Source organism: Corvus cornix, chromosome 15 (genome assembly GCF_000738735.6).
Source record: "Corvus cornix cornix isolate S_Up_H32 chromosome 15, ASM73873v5, whole genome shotgun sequence".
Classification (NCBI taxonomy): Eukaryota; Metazoa; Chordata; class Aves; order Passeriformes; family Corvidae; genus Corvus; species Corvus cornix.
In genome coordinates this window covers 2,072,298-2,092,835 of record NC_046345.1, presented here as the reverse complement: position 1 = coordinate 2,092,835, position 20,538 = coordinate 2,072,298, and the positions used below count along the sequence as shown (strand labels likewise).

Sequence of the window (20,538 nt, the reverse complement as noted above, 5' to 3'; positions counted from 1 at the left end):
AGGGGCCACCCTGCTGTGCCCCTCCTCAGCACCGCTGCCGTGTCACCTGGAAAGCCCCGCTGTCATCTCCTGTCCCACCAGTGCAGTGGGCGGCTGTCCCTACACTGGAACAAACTGAATAAGGCTGCAGGTCTGAGCCTTCCCCATCATGACACATAGGTTGGGCCGGTCAGAAAGAGGCAAAGCTTGGAAAATCCTCAAATCTGCCCCATAAATCCTCCTGTGCCTCCAAGACCAGGCAGAACACGCCCTTCCGTCACGTCTGTCTTATTTAGTCAAAGGTAGCTGCCCCAGTGTTTATATTTAGTGTCTTCTATAGGAATACCAAAGATTATATGTTGGGGAAAAAAATGCCTACTCCTCCATGGCTAGACAGTAGGGATTTATTTTTCCAGGATCAGGGAGGAAAGAAACCAGCCACATGTAGTTGCATGTCTCTGACACAGACCTGGCAGGCTGTAAAGGCACATTATCCAGTGATAGCAACTGCACCAACGAGTCACATCGAGCTCAAACATCTTTTACCTGTTAAATATGATGCAGTTGGTAGTACCCAGAGAGTGGGCTTGGTTTTGCTTTTTTAAAACAAATGTTGAACTTTTTTTTTTTGTAGCTCTGTTTTCCTTAGCAGGATTCTCTTGTGGGAATTGTAAAGGGATCCTACAAAAATACATTAAACCTTTTACTATGCCCTAGAATCAGCTTTGCTGCAGCAGCTCCAAGGGTGTGTTTTTAACACTTCATGCAGAAGTGCGTCTTAAAAAAAAATAAAAATAAAATGAAGCACAGGAGATTCAAAGCTTGTGAAAAAACATGGGTTTTTTTCTTTTCCCCTTAAACAAGACCTGCAATTCTCCTGAGCTGGTGGTAAAGTGTCCTCCCCAGTTACCAAAAACTAACAAACTTAACACACCCTTTGGAGCTGCTTGAAGGGGAGGGAGAAAGGGGATATATTTTGTCAAGAGCAAACAGAGAAGACAGGGGGTCTTATGCATCATTTGCCCCACAACCACAAACTGCAACTGCTGACATTAAACATCTCAGAAGAGATGGCAAAAAGGGAAGGATCCAGAGTGCTCTGAAGCCGGTAGCTATAACCAGGGAGAGGATCTTGTAGACACCCACCCTCTCAGGGTCACCACCCTGAACACTGCCCTATGCCCTCCCCTGCAGCAGTGTGGCCAACTTAACCCAGCTCCAGGGAATCAAGATAAAATTGGGGGTGTTATTTTTTAAACATCAACAGCAGGCACAAAGCACACGCATGCCAAGCTCTGCTGCTGTGGGTTTGGCGTTGGGATCGGGCAGCAGCTTTGCTGCTGACACACAGAAACAGAATCTGGCTCATCCTCTTCCTCCTCCCCAGCAAAAACAGGACAGGAGAATGGGGAGGCTCCAGCACTGCCTTTGGTGCTCCAACGTCCGAGACAGAATGCACAGCTCGCACAGCAAACCCTTCAGAGCTCAACAGCCCTAAAATCTGGCACTGAAGCACAGCTCGCTTCACCTGCAAACACTTTCATGCTGAATGATCCCCAACTTTTCTCAGCAAGCCCAGAAATCTCTCCTGGCACCTCTCAGGTTTCCTGCTGCCTGGTCCCAGCCCTTCACGCAATCCCTGCCTGCCCACAGCTGCACGTCGGCATTTCAGGCTGTGCTGTAAAACCCAGGAACAATAAGCAACTGTTGAGCTGGGCAGGTGCTAAAATATTCCAACACCCAAGGCCCTGCTGTACTGAGGCAATTAAAAATCAGATGTATTTATTTTCACTTCTTCCCTTCTTTTAAGGCCGTATTACCAAGAAGCTGCTAATTGACAAAGGATGGCTCCAAGACCTCTGCAGTTGTCAGGAACCCGACACAACTGCTCCACTCGGAAAGAAAACCCTGGATTCTGAAGATAAGAGCACCACTCAGCTTTACAAAGGAGGTTACTCACAGCAAGGCAGGGGCCACGCCAGGGAAAGTGGCTGCAATGTTATAAGGTGCTATTTTATTTCCATTTCCACATCCACTAGAACAGCTATTAACTTTATCCACTGGAATTTCCAGCCGCTCCCGAGATTACTCTGCCCAACACAACCCGCTCAGCCTGTCCTGGCTGCAAACACAAATGCTTTTGCTTGAAGCCTTCACACCTTTCACTCTTCACATCCACACCTGCAGCAAGCTCTTTACAACAGACTTTCATACAGCGACGATGCTGCTGTCAGCGCAAAAATGACTCTGCCTGAAAAACCCTCCCGCTACACCGAGGTTGGGGCTTGCTGCATTTTCCAAACAGTTCCCACCCGTCTGGTTTATTCCAGAGATTCCTACTTTGCTGAAGGGAAAGAGTGTTTTTAATTGCATGCGAGTTGTGCATAATTAAATGAAGCAAAGCAAATGCCAGCGTTAATTACAAAGTGGGACAGGTTAGTCTTCACCTGAGTCCCTCACCACAAACACTGTGCTACTTCAGGGAAGCGGAGCAGCGTGAGATGTGCTGACACACAAGGCTGGGTGCCCAGGGTTTGCCCAACTCCCAACCACCCCCACACAGCTCTGCTCGGGGCAGGTGCAGGTCCAGAAGACCAAGATAACCCAAGATGAGACCTTTGGTTTATTACTAATCCAACAAATGAATTGTGCCCTCCCAGCTGCAGAGCTGCGTTACTCATTCACCAGGGCCAATTCCTCAGCAGACTCAGAGGGTGTAAGGAAGGTATGAGCAGGTAAAACCCTACAGCAATGTGGGGTATCTGCAGCTCACTCCAGCAAGTGTGGATGACCAGGACCCAGGGAAAAAAACACCCTCTGCTGCGTTATGCCTACACCAGAGCCAGCTAAGCACAAGATGGGCTGAAAACAGCGGCTGTCCGCTAGCTGGGTATCAGGGAATCAAAGAATCCTTATGGTTGGGAAAGACCTCTAAAATCATTGAGTCCAGTCATTAAGCTGAGAGCTTGGGAGAGAGGATCAAATGAGATATCCTGAGCTGTCCTTGGGACCTGTAAGAGCAGTCGTGATGAGATCTTACCCTGAGGGATCTTACTTTTACTTTCCTGAAGCCAAATCACTGGGAAATGAGCAAGTACAAACTTTTCAGGAGGCCAAAGACTCTCCCTCCCCACTAATCCACTGTCCGGCTCCTCAGAGCAGCACAACCCTCCCCTGCTCTTCAGAGCTTCCTGTTTCTCCCTCAGCTGAGCAGCAGAAGGTGGCTGCAGGAGCAGTGATGGCTGTTCTGCAACATCCAGCAAACCCAGCTTGACTTCCCACAGCCTCCTGCACCGAGGGCTCAAAGCACTGGCAGCGATTCGGAGCCAGCTCCCACCAACTTCCCAGCAAGAGCACACTTTAAGAGTTGCTCCCATCTGCAAATGCTGTTCCCTACACCATAGGGCCAAACAACATAACCAGGCTGGAAAACTGATTCTCAGTGTCTCCTGGAACCAGAACCAAGACAAACGACGGCCTTGCTGAGGCTGCTTATTTCCTCCAGCTGAGATGGTTTGGTGGGAAATTGTCTCCAAAAGTAAGTTCTAAAAAGAGTATCCAAGCCCCACAGGTACAGACAGATGATAAATGCTTTTGAAAGACAGTCATATAGAAAACCACTGGCGTTGACCTGAATTATTTATAGCCAATGCTAAGATTTGTCAGAGGTTTCAACAACCCCTTTACAGCTAATGAGAGCCAGAGTGTGAGACTGGGCAAATTGGGACCTGTTAGAGAGAGAAACTGGAGGCTTTGTAGGAGCAAACCTGCCACCAGGCCGCTAGAAAAACATGTCCAGGACCAGCCAATATATTCCCTTTGTCATGTAGGTGGAGAGGGAGATAAACCATCGTGACTTGACGGGAAGAGCTGCGTGTCTGGGCGGGAAGATGGAGCTCCCACGCCCTCAGCAAAGTCTGCCAGCAGCAGGACTGAGTCTTCCCAAGCCAAAGGTGTGGGACAGCCTCGAGCAGGATGCTTAGCTCACCATGTGGCCCAGCTCAAGGACTCCCAGATCCTCAGGAGCTCTGACCAAGCACCCACACGCATCCTCGGGATGCTCGGGCTGTGCATTCCCACACAAGGGCAGGGAGCAGTGTCTTGGCTGCCCTGCACAACCCCTCAGCCACCTTCTTCCAAGCCAACTGCAGTTTAGATAAGAGCAGGTGCTCTATTTAAGACTTGCATATTGAAGATCCCCATACCCAGAGCCTGAATTATTCATGGACAGGACCAGCAGAAGCTTTAACACAATGGCACTGCCTTACTCAAGAGGAGGAGAAGGAATATCTGTCTCTCTCCAGAAGCTCCCCCGCATGCTTTCTTCTTCAGGCATCCAAAACTGCAGCCTGCCAGGCAAGCCCTCTTAGCAGTCCTGGGTGGCTGAACACTCCTGGGCTTCAGAGACATCCCATGCCCTTGATCATCCTCCATGTCCATCCATGGACATGCCAGGCAGCCCACACCAGAGCTTGCAAGGTAAGCCTTGTCCCCAGGTGCCTACACACCAGCATCTGCCCTCTCCAGATGTTGTTTTCCTGCGTTCAATTATGGGGAAGAAAAAAACCACAGCTCCTGGTAACACACTGCTCATCACTCGCAGTGTGAAAGACACAGATATATGGTTGTGGGGATTTCAGCTGCACTGCCGCTCACTCCTGAGAAAAGGATCACCTTTAAAAATGGAAACTTAATTAAAAACCATAAATAAAATCAAATTGGTCGTGCTGTTACCTTGGGAGCAGCTGGTGCCATTTGGCCCAGCACAGACGAAGACTGAGAGCCGCGTGTGATTTCCAGCGCACTGCCCCAGCTTCCCACCACTCCCTGGGCTCCCTGGCCAGCAGGATTAATCCCATGCAAGAGGCACAGTGATCTGGCGTGCTCTCTGTGTGCCACACTGCACATGGCTATCTCAGATGGCTGCAGAAACGCAGCAGCTGTTTGATGTATCCTAAATGTCATCCTGCAGATCGACACCGGGCAAACTCTTCAGACTCCTTGTGCCTGCTAAGCAGAACGGCTCCGAAAGAGGAGCATGGTCTCCTGAACTGGGAAAATAATCTTCTGTGAAAATAGTGACTCATCTTTTTCTGGATAAAGGTGGAATATACTGTGTTAACACACATACCATTTATTTACAGCCACATTTTCTGCCAGAGAAGCAGAGAGAAGTATCCACCCCAGCATTTCTGCATTAATATGGAAGCTTGCTGTAAAATCCTAACACATATGAAAAGTCAGAAAAATCCAGTTCCTTGATTTTTCAGACCACTCACCCACTGGAACCTGCCATTTAACACTCAACCCAGTTTTTCTCACTTCTTTTGAGGACCAAAATATATATAGAAGAGGGAAAAAAGCCCTAATCCTTGTCACCTTGCCAGGACATTCCACAGCAAGTATTCATGGTACGACTTGTACCAACAGCAGATCCTGAAATACCTCTCTTCGCTCCTGCAGACCAGTTGGCACAGCCAACTTAACAAGCTAAGGGGAAGTCTGTGGATCCTTCCAAGAAAAAGCCTGCCACCAAAAAACCATCGCAGAAAGCAGCGCATCCCTGCAAAGACAGGCAGAGCCAGTTTTCCCTACAGCAAGAGATTCAGAGTGGTTCAGGTTTTCCTTCCTTCTTCCAGCCAAAATTGCTGCACAGGGAGTTCAAGTCTTTGCCCAACCATGAAGGGGTGGTGACAACTCTTGATTCTGACATTCGTGGAGAAGGGCAGTCTGCAACTTCCCAACAAGCTTCTTGCTCAGGAAGCCCCAAAATGCGGGACCATCTCAGCATTCCACTCCTTTTGGCAAGTTATCACTCAACACCTTTCTGCCAACAACACTTGATTCATGCTTAACACATTGTGCCCATGGTGAAATGCTTCACCTCTTGCTCCCTTTCCACTGAATCACAACTAACCACCATCCTGGTGGCGACAGCAAAACTGCAGCCAGGAGAGACTGAAAACATGCACAGCTGGAGGAGGAAGACCATCCAAGCAAGCCCAAATGATTTCTGTGGGATTTCAAGCATCCCCAAGGTCAAGCCTCCAATACCACGTGCAAAGACAGCCTGAAGAGGCTTCAGAGATCTGTCCAAAGTGAAGGCAAAGCCAAAATAGGGGAAAACCTCCCAAAATCAGCACACGGAATAAAGTGAATCCCTGCGGTTTCCAGGACAGGAAGGCAAACAGCAGCCACCCACCAGGCAGGTGGGCTCACAGGGACCAAGTGGCACGAGGGCTGAACCACTCTCCAGCTGTAGGCAGTGCCCTGGATGAGTGCAAGGCATGGTGATGGCAGGGCAGTGATGCCCAGGAATGCACGCAGGACTCCATCTCCAGCGCTGTCAGCCTTGCCACATCCCGCTTGCACCAGACTTGCAAGCTGATATCCTTAAGGAGCAGAGTGATCCTGGAAGCGCATCAGCCACCACAACGAAGAGCAGACAGGCTGCTTCCTCTGGACTCCTGAAGCAACGGGGGATTGGAAGGGTTCCCCTCTCTGACACTTGCTGCAAGGGGAGGATTGTCACATGCCCACCACCACTGACTAGCCAGGTGGGCTGTCAGGCAGGGAAGCACAGCGAGGGTCTTTCTTTCAGTCACAGCACACCCTTGTGCTTCCCTCTACTCACCCCCTGTGCCATGTTGAGGATGTTGTTTGCCTTGGTCTCCCTCCTCCCAGCCCCTCATGCCGAGAGCCAGCTGCCTCTGCTCGAAGCCATCAATCCCAGCCCAGGAACAAAGCCAAGGCGCTGAGCCTGCCAAGGGGACTCAGCTGCAGAGATGGCTGCCATCGCCACCCTCCCTCATCCAGGCTCTGCTCTACACCAGGAAGAGCCACAGCTATCTTTTGGGGAGGGCACCAATGACCAATCACCCCTGCTCCAGGAGCTCCAGGGTTCTGGCCCTGGAACCCTCAGGTGCGTGACCACCACCCAAAGGGCTCCTCTCACAACACAGCAGGCCCTGTGTTACAGCAGCTCCTCCGACCACAGAGGTGAGCTAGCAAAGCCCCCGGAGGATGGATTTTTAAGTGTAGGGCTTAAAAATGCAGAGAAACAGCAGTTGGCTTTGCAAAACAGACTGACACCTCTGCAACAGCACCCAAATTGAATCACCTCAATCACTAATTACATCGGATGGATAATTTCTTTACAATTTCTTCAAAGACCACCCCCTTCTGCATCCCCAGATGCCCCCAAAAATTTTCAGTGAGTCTCTGTCCCAGTATTCTGCCACAAGATGTCAACTGAACTGAAGCAATATTTTTAGCTTTACTACACAGTATAAGTTTTGCAAAAGTACAATTTTTTGGACGTTAAGGGGAACAGGGATGAAATATAAGTTATTAAAAGAGTTTCTTTTTATAGCATGCCAAAACATCACCATGCAAGCTGAAAATGAGGTCCCATGATAAGCAAGTGGATGTCTAACATCCCCTGGCAACTTTGATTAACATTTACCCACATTCATGTGACTGTCAACATAAAAATAAGTTTGGGGACTTTGGAATATTTGTAAGCCAAAGGGAGATGCCTGGGTGACCACACCAGATCAGGCACAGCAGACACCAAAGTTTGTAGTTGGGCTTTTTTGTGATATGGAAGAACCCAGATACATTTTTTTAAACAGCGCATTACTGGAGAGCAGAACTGCTTCTCCACTTTGCAAACCATCAGTAGTGTGAAAAACAAAACCAGGCAGGAGCATGTTGCTAGGTCCTCTTTACCCATCTCCCCCAAATTTAGCTAAATCTGACCCAATTCCAACTTAACCGCGTTACTCTGTGCTAAGAAATCAAAGCACTGAGAAATCAAAGCGAGCCAAGGCAGCGCAACATGCTGCAATAAATTATGGGTTATCAAGAGTGACACGACCCTCTGTAATTGCAGGTGCCACAGGCATAACCCAGAAGGGCAAGTCCAGATGCAAAATGAACTTTGGAAGCCACTTTTTGCCTCCAAATTCTCACGGGTTTGCTTCTGCTGAGCACCAAGCCGAACCCAACCTACTAGAAAAAGAGGATCCTATCTGCGTTTGTTACGCATCCAACACCTTGAGTTCTTGCTCCTCTCCCCCTAACAATGATTTTAGAGAAACAGATTCATCTCTGACTCTGCACTGGTTTTGCTCTTAGCCTAAGGAGTAAGCATTAAAAAAATTGCTTTGCATAAATCTACTGTAGCCAGGCTCTTATTTCACTTCCAGGCCAGTTTTTTTCCCAAACCACTAAACATCAAATGCAGAAGAGAAACTGTGTGAGAGAGCAGAGTTTTGCATTGAAACAGAGAGTGAGAGTGATGTCCTTCAAACAAATCAGCTACTGTACAGCATTCCCAGCCACAGCATTTGCCTGACTTGCACCTAAAAACACTGCTAGCCTCCCATGAGGCTACAACAGGAAACAGGAACACAGGGAGAGGCATGAGGGGAGCAGATAGGAAAAAGGCAGCTCGGAGAAAGTTGTAAGGGGAATGCAGAAAGAGAAACAAAAACAATGAAAGCAGGGAGGAAGAGCAGCAGCAGAGGAAGCGGAGATGGGGGAGGAAATGAGCTCTTCTCACTCCTCCCTGCAGCCTCGGGAGCCACAGACCAAACCCGACTACACGGCTTCATTTCCTATGCTGAAGAAGCCAACACAACCAGTCACAGCAACGTGAAGCTTCACAGAAGTGAGGGGGTGGTTCTTTTGTTGTTTGTTGTTTTCAGGACTTCTTTAAAATGCGTGACAGTCAAAGGTAAGAAACCGGAAGGCAAAGATGCCACTTGATTAGCACAAGGAAGCTGAACTGACGCTGAGCCTGAGCACGGTCAGCGCCCAGACACAGCATCCCACTGCCCAGGTCCCTCCCAATCCTGCTCCCACCAGAGCCCTGCACAAAGCCCTGGCTGATGCAGGCAGGGAGCCAGTACCTTTCATTGCCCGGCTGGAACTCGGAGAGCAGCGACGGCCTCCGCCGCTGCGGCTGCATGATAGACCCCGGCGGGAGGTGGGAAGCGAAATCCCTGGAATGATGCTGGTACTCCAACAGCGCCACGTCCTGCAGACACAAACACAGAAGAGCTTGTCAGGCTGGTGGGAACTTTCAAACGAGCACACAACAACTCAAAAAATCCCACTAAGATATGCCTCCTTTGAAGCACTGGGCCACACAGCTCAGTGCTTTGCCCTTCCCAGAAGGTTCCCAGTAATTCCCAGTCCTACATTGCATTGGAATGGTAGCTCAGCCCCTTGTTGAACCTGCCTCCAGCCTTCTCCTGGGGCTGCAGGCAGGGCTGGCTCCTGGGAAAGGACCCCAGCAAGCCCAACCCAGCCACTGAGCACGCACACAGGGATTTCTGGCATCCAAGCAGTCCTGATGACAACTGTGAATCCAAGAGTAAGAACAAAATTAAGTCACAGGACACTTTCAGCTTCAATAAGCTACACAGCAGCGTGGAGAAAGAAAAAAAGGGGGGAAAGAAAGACAGAAGAAAAATCACAAATGTTATCTTGAAAATGTCCCTTTAAACACAGCTCCCCTGGGCTGAGCTACTTATTATGTGTATGTCCCTTTTGTTCCTTGACCCTTAGAGAGTACAGAACAGTATGTTCCTGATTTTAATTAAATAAGAAGCCCTCCTGCTCTGTGCCACAGACTGATTCCAGCAGCAGTATTTTAGGCAGCTACATTCAACTGCTATTTTTTATTTGCAGATAGATACTTAACCAGCAGACTGATCATCTAATTAACTAAGACCTTCAGCAATGGCATAGAAAGCCCTGTCACAGAATAACCCTGGTAACACTGACACACATTTACCTTAGAAGAACCAATTCCACCTGGGAGACTATTTTTGAACAGTTCCCAACTGGAACAAGAAAGCTCTAACTTCCTCAAAAAGAAAAAAGGAATTTCTGGGTCTACAAAAAAAAAAATTTAAAAAATCAATAAATAAACCACCACGTGCATGCAGCTGACCAATGCTGGGAACAAGAGACCTCTGCCAACCCCTCCTGGCTGGCCCCTCCAGCCTGGCCATCCCAGACCTCAGCCTCTGGGACAAGGGGTGTCTGCAGACAGGTTCTTGCAACATTAAGAAGGGCATGACTAGGACAGCATCCACTTATCCTCACGGGGATGTTCTGCTGTAAATCCAGGTGTTTAGGGAGGATGCAACCCCACAACGCTGCTTCTCCCTCAGCTCCAGAGTCCATCCATGCAGGATGCCATGGGGGGCTGCAGGACAGAATGTGCCATCAGCCCAACCACAGATGGGACAAACACAGACATCTGAAGAGAGGGAGCCCATCAGCTCTCACAGCCCCAGCCAAAGCAGAATCCCTGCCCACGACAAACTTCCCCACGTTCACACTTGTCCTGGTTTTAAATTAAAAATAAATATTTAAATAGAAGAGTGATGCAGCTCCTGACATCCACCTACAAAACAAACACATCGTGTCTGGGAAGACACACCAATAGGCCCAAAACCAGGACCGTCACCTTCTGTGGGCGTATAAACAAGAATTACCCGTCTGGGAGGCTCAAAGGCTGTGCCCTTGAGAAAAAAAAAAGGCTCTTGCATGTCCCAAGAACCATCTGTTTTTCCTTCTCCCCCTGCCCACACTCAGCTGAGCTTTTGCCTCCTCTAACCCTGTCAGAAAATGGCTGGTGGAGCTCAGAACCTGGTGGCACGGCCTGAAGTGACTCTGACCTGCTCTGCATTGCTTACATCCACAGTGGGTTTTACAAGAAGAAAACAGAACCTAAAAATTAGTGAGGAGGATTAAAATTGACAAATTTCTGTGCCCTGTGATGAACTGTTAAGAGGCACTGTGGAAGCCCTGGCAAGGATGTAGGTGGATTAATTGCTCAGAAAGTCACTCCAGTAAATTGCACTGTGAGCTGTGACTGTGTTTTTCAGATGTGAACACCAGAAAGGTTTATGAGCTGCCTTCAAACTGGTGGACTTGGCAGTGCTGGGCTAACAGCTCAACTTGGTGATTCTATAGGTATTTTCCAACCTAAATGTTTCTACGGTTCAGAAGAGGCTTCAATTTTCTCTAGCAGAGTTTTAAAGATACCTGCTGGGAGGCACCTTGCTGCCACAGCACCACTGCACCTTCCACACAGACACAGGAGCAGCACCCACTGGGTGCCACCTGAATTCCCCACCGAGGCAGACAAATGTGATTTAGCCCTCATCCTGACCTCAGAATTCTAGTACCTGCTCACAGGCAACTCCAAGACACATGAAACAGAACAACTAAAGAACCCTGCAGCCCCAAACTACATGTTGCTCCTTTTCCTCTCCATTTTTTTGCTGGGTTTTGCTCAATTCTATCTTTTGCTCATCCTCTGCCTCTCTTTGCATCTCTTCCTGCCCTCTGCAAACCTTCCTCCCACCCCACAAATCTGCTGATTGGCCAGAGCAGCCTCTCCAGAGCTTTCAAATCTCCAACTGCCTCCAGTAAGGACTTTCTTCCTTTTACACCAACTTTCCTGATGTTCCTTGTGGTTCAGGTGCTCCCGCAAGGACGTACTTTGGGAAGCTTTGCAAATTTCATGAATTCAGTGAATGTCATGACAGAAATCAAGGAAGCAGAAAGACCATGGATAGTCAGGGACTCTGGCAAATCAGATTTGGGGGGAGGAAGCCAGCACTAGCAGCATTGCCAAGGCCAGACAGACACCAAGGGTGCCACGGCACCACCATAAGCCACCCCGGCAGGGCAGCACCAGGCAAATCTTCAGATAAATGTAACTTCAAAGACCCAAAAGTGGCCTCACTAAAACACACTTTCCATGCAGCAGACTGAAGAGGTACTTAGGCCCAGCCTAAGGGACCGAAAGTACCCTTTGCTGCCCACCAGGAGGGTTGGACACGTCCACGCTGCTCCTGCATGGGGTGCTGGGAGGGAGAGCCAGGGAAAGCGCCCTGAGTCTCAAGGCTTCTGTGTTATCACTTGATTTGGGAGTGCCAAGAACGCTATTTCCATCCCCTTCCTGGTAAATTCTCTGACCCCAAATAACCTGAGTCTACCAGGCTCATTTAGATTTGCTAATCAAACTGTTTAAAGCCAGGCTCCTGAACACAACATTACAGAAAAGTTCTCGGCAGCATACAGAGAAAGCCCAATGGAAGGAAAAAGGTAGAAGCTTCCTCCTCACCCCCCCCTTTAAAATTATTTTAAAGTTTCCAGCCTGCTGCCTTACCTATCATAAAGTCTCCAGCAAACTCTTCAGTGTTGTTCCCGACCTCAGGATAACCCCCACACTAAGCCAACAACTGCAGGCAGCCGTGCAGCCGTTCTGCCTCTCTCGCTTTCTGTTTTGGACACGTGCACTTGCTGGTGTGCTTCATTTCTCCTTCCCCTGCCTGCAGCTGCAGGGTCCTGGCTGCCTGATCACCAACCAGGAGGAAGAAGGGGAGGTCTGAGAGTGATGCTGGAAGCACCCCCAGGCGCTGACCCGCAGCACACGGCACCAGAAAACGCCGCGCCACGGCCAACAGCACCTCTGACCCTGAGCTCCCAGCTCCAGCATCAAGCATAGCCACAGAGCCAAGGCATCTACCAACTGCTCCATCCACATGGCCTTCCCACGGCTCCAAGAATCAGCCTCTGAGGAGAAGACCTCAGAGACAGGAGGCCTGCAGGAAGGAAACCTGGAGCTGGTCTTGCAACAGAAAGGTGAACTGCTCCTCCTCTCTTCCTCCCACCAGCAGAAAAACAAGTACAAACACCCCGTGCTTCTGGCTTCCTTGGAAAACAGCTCTGGAGCAAACCCACAGAGACCTAGAGTGCAGCCAGATGAGAACCTGCAGCACAGCTCGAGCAGCCCAAAGCGTGAGATCTGTCCTCGTCGCTTACCACGTCCTCAACCGAGAAAGCAACCGGGAGCTCCCCGCCGAGTTTCAGTGTAAGACAGCTTTGCTTAAAAACCACGGGTGCTTGTTTTGTCGTGACGCCGAGGAGGAGCAGCCTGGGGTCAGCCACCACATCCGCCAGCTGAGCCGGCTCCCTGGCGGAGAGTGGCACTGGCACCGCAGCCACCTCCAATCACAGCATCGGCTGCAGGCACCTGAGGAGCTCCCCGGCACAGGAGAGCTCACCCAGGGACAAGCCACTGCCCCACACTGTCCTCGTCACCTTTCGGAGGCAGGCAAACAGGCCTGGGCACTGCACACGCTCCTCAAGTAGCAAATCCCAGTTCCTCACCACCTCCACCAAGGATTAGGGCTGCTCGTTCCAAGCTCACCCAGCGCTGTTCTGCAAATAATTTTTATTTTCTAACAATGTGCTGTTTCTGCTGCAACACTCAATGAGGCTAGTTAATAATGGTGTGGTACAAATAGTGAGAAAAAACAATACCAAAACATCCCTACTTATTTCACTTCTCATGAACTGCCCCTTATCTAATCTCACAATGGATGCCTGGTCTGTCCCTGCCGCTCATGAGCAGCTCGTGTGCCGTTCTGGGAACTGTTAACCACAGGGGAAGCGATGGGTGACGGCAGAGGGCTGGTGCCCCCCAGACTGTGGCACTGGTGGCACACAGAGCCACAGCTGAACACTTCACAGCTGCCGCTCTGGCATGTCCACGTGGCCCAGAGCAGCCCCACATGGTGTCCAAGACATGACCATGCAGCTTGGGACGGCAAAGCCACCCCATCCCCGGGGAAGCACGGGGCTTGTTGAGCTTCTTGCACCCCCAGAACCACACAGCCAGCATGGAGCAGTGTATCCCAACTTGGAACATGCCAGGCCCTCAGATCATCCAGCAATTAATTTGTGGAGTGGATAAAGCAGCATGGCCACCGCTCTGGTGGCTTTGCCAGAGACAGGGGATGTCCCGCACCCCTGCTCTGCACACCCTCAACTTTGGAAAAAGAAGTTGCCTAATATCTCTTTCTGCCAGCAGTGAGCGTGACCTATTTTAGCAATAAAAGGAAAAATTCTCTGGCGCCTGGATACCCCTTGGCACTGACAGCCCAGCATGGGCTCCTCAGACCGAGAAATGCACTTTTTAGCATTCGCCTGAAGAAAATGTTTTTTCCCAAAGCCAGTTCTCAAAGGTAAGAGGAAGAGGAAAGGTTTGGGAGGAACCAGGGTGGTAGCAGAGCTGTCACTGCATGAGGTCCAGACACAGCTCGGGCTGCGAGGGGACCAGTGTGGCACACAGCCCACCATGCTCAGCCTCCCCAGCCCAGAGGAACCATCCTCTGCTGCTGAAAACTTCCTCTGAAGTGCAAAGGAGGTGATTATTGATCCAAACAGGTTGTCCACAAGTACAATGCTGTCTGTCCAACTTCCTCCCCAAAACCCTGGGAGGAGCTCACTGCAGATTTAAGAAAAAAATATCACCATGAACCAAACAATAACTTCTCCACAATCAGCTCCCCTGTTGAAGATAAGGTCAGTAATAAAAACCTGGCTGAATACATGCATTTTTATCTTGCCTACGGGGATGCAACATGTGCTGAAAAGACAAATGCCCTTATTGTTCGGAGACAGTCTCATTGCCATCCATCTCTCAGAAGCTGCTGACTTGGCCTTTTGTTTTAGGAGGTGACCACACTGCGCGTGGCCCCTTGTTGGAAGGCATTGATTCCTGCTGCCATCCCTGCACCGAGGCTGCGGCTGCTGCCAGCACTGATAGCGTCTGTACCAGCTGCATAGCACTGCATCCTTCTTGATGCCCTCTCCCCACCTCTCCAGCAAAGCAGGGCTGTCAGCAGTGCTTGGCTGCCCTGTCTGAATATGCCATTCATGGAGAAGTCACGTCTCAGTGAGGACAGCTCTCAGCTGTTGTGGCTTCCCGGTCATCTGACCGGTGCCAGGTGCTGGAGCCAGCCGCCAGCCCTCTCCCCAGCAGCCAGAGGTGCCCACAGAGCAGCAGCACATCCACTACAGTGCTGCTTTTCAGCCTTTCTCCATCACAAGACTTTCGTCCCAGTCACATCCAGGCGCCTTTGAGTTGGGAACTCAGACCCGTCTGCCCTTCTTCCAGCTCCCGAGCCTGGTGCTGTGTTTCCTGAAGCCATGAACACTCACTCAGGGTGAGCAGCAGATCTCTTCACACAACAAACCCAAACTCTCCACCTTAAAGGCACCAGGTCATTTAGCTCATCATCACATCTCTTCTGTAGCACAGTCCCCCACCATCTCCTACCACACCTGCTCCCGTACAACACCCACAACCCATCTGCAGATCCATGTAGGACCCTTTCAGCTTTCCACGTCCCCTGCTCTCTCCTACCCTTCCTTACACCTCCATAACAAATCCTTCACTTGCTCAGTATTTTAAATAAATGCTGTGACAATGACAACCAGCAAAAGTCCCCAGTTTTGCAGAAGGTGCCTCCAGGGGCTGGTGGGGCAGTGCAATCAGAGTCAGGCCTGAAGCGCAGGAAAAGGCTCCCAAAGTGGCTTTAGTGGGTCTCCACCTTTGCCAAACCACATAAGCAGTTAAAGTTCTTTCTTCCCCTGTGAATTCAAAATCTTGAGATCAGTCAAAAGCAAAGCATCATCCACCTTCTGCATCAAATCATGCCCAAAAAGCAGATTAGGGAGCAACCACAGAAGTTTACTGTAGCTTGAAGAAGTGTTTTGGATAAAGGCTGTATCCTAGGGAAAACAAGACTTAAATACAAACTGCTGTAAGCCAACTTCTTCCCAGCAATGGGAGGGAGACCCTAGGGCAGGGAATTAGGTGTCATGTTCTTTCGCCTCCATGCTCTCCCAGTCCCACAGCAGAAAGCCAATTTTCCGAAATCTACTGCTGAGCTGCTCAGAGCTAATGCAATCTGTCACTGGAACGGCACTCAAGAGAGATCGCGCTGAGTTCTCGTGACAGACCTGATCAGAGTCAGTATTTCCAAGGTATGTCTTTTATTTTCAAGTCATTCCTTAAAACATTAGCTGGAGCCCAGCAGGCAGAATTCAGGACACCCCTCGCTCAGCTGGTAGCAGGAGGTTGCTCTTTGAGCTCGGAGGCGGTGCACCATAAACTCTTCCGTTCTGCCAGTTCCTGGAGCACTGACACACACTGACATTTTGCTCCCAGGAGACAAAAGTATGAATAACTACTCCAAGGAAAACCAACACAGCAGCAGTAACACACAACACAGTGCCCCTCTGCAGGCTTACCTGGCGCTGCTGTGCCACACCGATCATGTCACCGCGGAGAGGAGCGAGCTCCTGCCATCTCCGGAACCCGCGCCTGCTGACAGCACCTTCCGCAGCAGGACACTGGATTTAACTCGCCCTGCTCAAACTGGTGGGAGGAGGAGTCTGGGCAGGGAAGGCACTCGATTCCCCCCCGGCCACCTTTTGGCTTGGACACCAAATCAACACGCACGTTTGCACCAACCTCTTGTCTCTGGTTCACACAGACAAGGAAGTTATTTATCCTGGGCCAAAGCAAACGAGCGATCGGGCTGGGACGCTCCCGCACAAGGGCTGTTTTGCAAATGGGGAGCTTAATGAAGGAGCTACTGAGCTGCTTCCAGGCAGGAGAGGGGAAAGCACAATGGTCTCAAAGCTGGAGCAGAGGAGTTGAGGAGGGCTTAAGCTCACCTTTCCATCCCAGATGAAGCGGTGTGCAGGGAATGGGGGCAAACAGCAGGCAGAAGACAAAATGAGCCTCTTAGTTAGTAGTGAGGAAAAAGTGCTCACAAAGGGGAATTCAAGTGATGATGGAGCACCAATTTCATATGACTGTGTGCACACCCCAATCCCACCAATCCCCAATCCTGTTTAGTGTCTCTAGTATGTAAAACACTTAAAGCACCCCAAAAGCAGGAGCTGTTTTGTCACAGAGGCTGCTGCTTCAGGACACCTTGTGTGCCCCGACCCCCAGCATCTCCTGCACCTGATACCACGCTCCTGGAAAGCCCAGCCTGCATCCACACCATTCCTGCTCTGAAATGTCAGGGCACTAACAGGAGCAGGAAGGCTGGTAAGGAGGTCACAGCAAGAAACTGGATTCACACAGGAGGAAAAGAGGGGAACCCTTCTGTTCCCAGGGAATAATGATCATGAAGAAGCTTTAAAAAGAAAGGGGGACATGCACTACACAGGAAAATTGATCCGTTTACAGACAATACCTGCAGGTTGCCTGAAAATGAATATCCTTCATGTGAAAGTTTCCTTTGAGAGAGCATGAACTTTGGACACATTAGAAGGTTAAGAGCGTAAGTAATGTGTTTTTTCACCTTTAGCTAAAGGTCACAGAGCATTCAAACAATTCCTCTGTTTCCAAGCTGAACATGACAGAAGTCAACTGCGCGCCCCAACATTACAGCTAATGAATATGGAAAACAGAAATGTTTTCCCTGCACTTTGGCAAAGAACCACTTGGTGCCCTTAAGAAGAAACTGCTGATGATTGGAGATTTTAGTTTTACCTCAAGAAAGTCAAGCAAACCAGAACCTTTTCACCAAGCTTCCTTCTTCCCGTTAAAAGCATGTTGACTTGTCAAAGCTTTTTGCAAGTCATTGTCTACTAAGACAGAATTAACTCCCGGGTCATTGTAAGATTTTGCACCATTTTCACATCACATGCAGTCTTCCCAACAGCTGTCGGGACCACGTATCTCTCAGTGAGGAGGAAGACGCTGGAGTATGGTGGGGGACCTGCTTACCCCTGCGGGAGAGCCTGTTTGCTGTGTTACCCATCAGAAAGAGCTCAGTCTGGGTCAGACCCACGGATTCACAGCCCTGCCCAAAGTTGGCAACCAAGAGTGAAACCAGGCAACAAACATCCTCACTCAACCGATACTGGATCTTCTCTGCCGGCTCCAAATTCAGCAGTAGCTCGTGGAACACGCTGCTGGGAGGAGATGCCCGTATGTACAAAGCATATTTCTGTTTACTTTAAATATACTTCTTTTCCCCCCCATTTTGTTGGATAGTCTCTTGGGCTTTATGTGATGGGAGAAGAAAAACCCCCCAGCGTGCTTCCACTGCTTCCTGCCCCTTCACAACATCCCCTCTCACTTGCCTCATCTGTGAAATCAAACAGCTGCAATCCTTTAAATCACTTTTCATAAAGTGTCTCCAAGCCTAAAATAATGTCACGGCTCATTTCTGAGCTCAGCATTCCTGCCGCGCCGCATTTCCCTGGGTGCGACCGTCACAGTTGGGCTGTGATTATTTATTTATATTATAATAGCATTTGCAGCCCTGCTGTGCTCAGCCCTGCACACGCGCCCAGGAGGTGACCCAGGGCGTTTCCACCACCAGGATAAGGATCCCTGAACTGATGAATTCCCAGTTCACAGGAAAGGACGTCTTGGAACGCAACAAACCAGAACCAAAATTTAATTAGATGCAAGACATGTTAGTGTCGGGTTGGTTTTGGCCTGTCTTGGTTTCTTCCAAACAAGCTCTCACTGTGCAAACACACCCCATGACAAAACTGACCTGGCCAAGACATGCAAGCAAATACCGCTGACTTTTAATATTAAACAGCGCAGCAACTTCAAAGGAACCGGGCTCTCCTCTCCCAAGCAATCCCACCAGAGATCAGCTCCAGCCCCAGAGCCATGGCCAGGCTCCAGCTCACGGCCCCGCAGAGCAAGAGACACGTGTTTGTGAACAGCTGAGAGCGGCGGGGCAGATCATGCAGGGACACGCTTCCAGGAACACTCTGCCTCCTCTCCCAGCAGAGGCAAGGTGCGTCGCTTTGTGTGGGGCTGGCACGCTTCTGCCGAGAGGAATCTCCTGGCCTTCTATCCAAAAAAATCTCAGCTCGGACCTCTCCTGCATCCAGACACCCAAAAGGTATCGCACAGCTTCGGGTGATTACACGCGGCTGTAAAAATAGCTTCTAGAAGCAAATGCCAGCAACTTCTTCCAACATTAACACAACAGAATAAAACCAGTGTTCACTGCAGGCTGCAGAAACCCCCAGCTCCAGCCCACTGCAAACAACTGCCCTGCTCTGCTGCTCCTCCTGCTGTCGCAGCCCTAAGGGGAAGCAGTTGGGATTTTGCAGGAGACAAGGGCTCTGTACCCCAAGGACAGGAGCCTTTCACACTCTTTTAAAATCAAGTCTCCACACTGCAGACTGAGGTTCCCTTGGTTTGCTTTTAAACAACAGTCTTGCAACAACTGCAGAGCGTGCTCACCTGGTCGCATCCTCCTCCCACTCGGGTTTCTGATAAAAAGGGAAATGGGATTTTCTTCTTGAGACAAATGCTCTTGATTATGTTCCAGCCCCCAAACAAACACGCTCACACTGATGGAAGCAAAGCTCCCATAAATCGAACCAGGTCAGCGTGTCTCATACCCAGGATGAAAAGCTCCTTTGTGCAGCAGCACGCAGGCCCCGAGCGATGTAGATGAGCCAGCAAACACAGCCAAGAGCTCGTCCTGCGCCCTCCTTAACGTTTCTATTTCAAAGCTTTTCCAATCTCCAGCTCTGCTCCCTGTGCCACTCTGCTGAAGCCAGGCAAAGAGGGCAAATGAGGGAATTTCAGCCCTTCACTGACACTTCATGGGTTTCCAGGCTCTCAAGTCTAACACTAAAACCAGCACAGACTGAATATGACCACTCAGTAGCTGTCACTGTCAAATGTAATCCCCAGACAAAGTCTCCTCGCTGGCTTGTGTTTCAGGCACCTCCCTGGCTGTGGCCACCTCATTGTGACCCACCAAGAAGCAGCTCCAAAGACCCTTGGAAGTGTGAGCCAGACTCCAGCACCTAGTAAGATTCCTTTAAGCAGCCTGAGCTGACTAAAGCTGTTCCACTAAGAGTTTCTTCCGTTAAGGGCTTAAACTGAAAACATTCACCCATCCAGGGTGAGCAAACACAAGCGTGAGTGAGTGAGGTGGCACAGAAAGGAGAGGCTGGATCCAGGTGAATTAACCTCTGCAAGTTCTGGTACATTCAACAAGACACAGCCAAAAAAAAAAAAAAAAAAATCATCAGCTTATGCCTTGATCCAAGAAGAGAAAAGACTGCAAGTCAAGACTAAGAAGGGGAAACAGGAGGAAGGATAAAATGAAAAGCTCAGCAGCTCAGTTATCTTCTTGCTCCCCAGGAGTCCTGCATAAAGAGAGGCAGGTCTCCCAACAAAGTGCAGGAGGCAGGTTCACTCTCAGCAGTTTGCCTGGGAACCAGGAGAGCTCTCCTGTGGGCATGAGGAGCAAGGACTGGGCTCACTGGGAAGCAGTGAGCCCACACGTGAAAGAGGATGGTCCTTCCCTTGTGATTCAGTGCCAAGGCAAGGCCATGCCAAAGAGGGCTGGAGGCCACGTGCTCCTGCTCCCCAAGAAAGGTCAAACCTTCCCCTTTGCCCCCAGGCTGGATGCTGCACCCAACCAAGGGTGCTTTTGCCAGGAGGACAAACAGACACGGGCGCTCAGAAATGATGAGCCACGGCAAGTGCTAGGAAAAGGCTGGAAAGGGAGAGAAAAACTGAAAGCACCATATGGAGAAACAAAAGAGGATCCCACGAGAGAGGAACAATGAAATCCTGTACCACAGGCACGGAAACGGTCTGATTTCTCTGTAACAGCCACATCCGAGACCGGCGCAGCTGAACCACTGCCCCAGCACTGGGGACAC

The 20,538-nt window shown here is 50.0% G+C and overlaps 1 protein-coding gene across 1 annotated transcript in view; it reads right to left on the bottom strand.

Moving 5' to 3' along the window:
- NCOR2 (nuclear receptor corepressor 2) overlaps positions 1–20,538 on the bottom strand; it is a 228,201-nt gene that overhangs the window by 134,406 nt on the left and 73,257 nt on the right. The window contains exon 3 of the mRNA XM_039561371.1: positions 8,895–9,022. Within this exon, the coding sequence (XP_039417305.1) occupies positions 8,895–9,022 (128 nt within the window). The remainder of the gene's footprint in view (positions 1–8,894; positions 9,023–20,538) is intronic.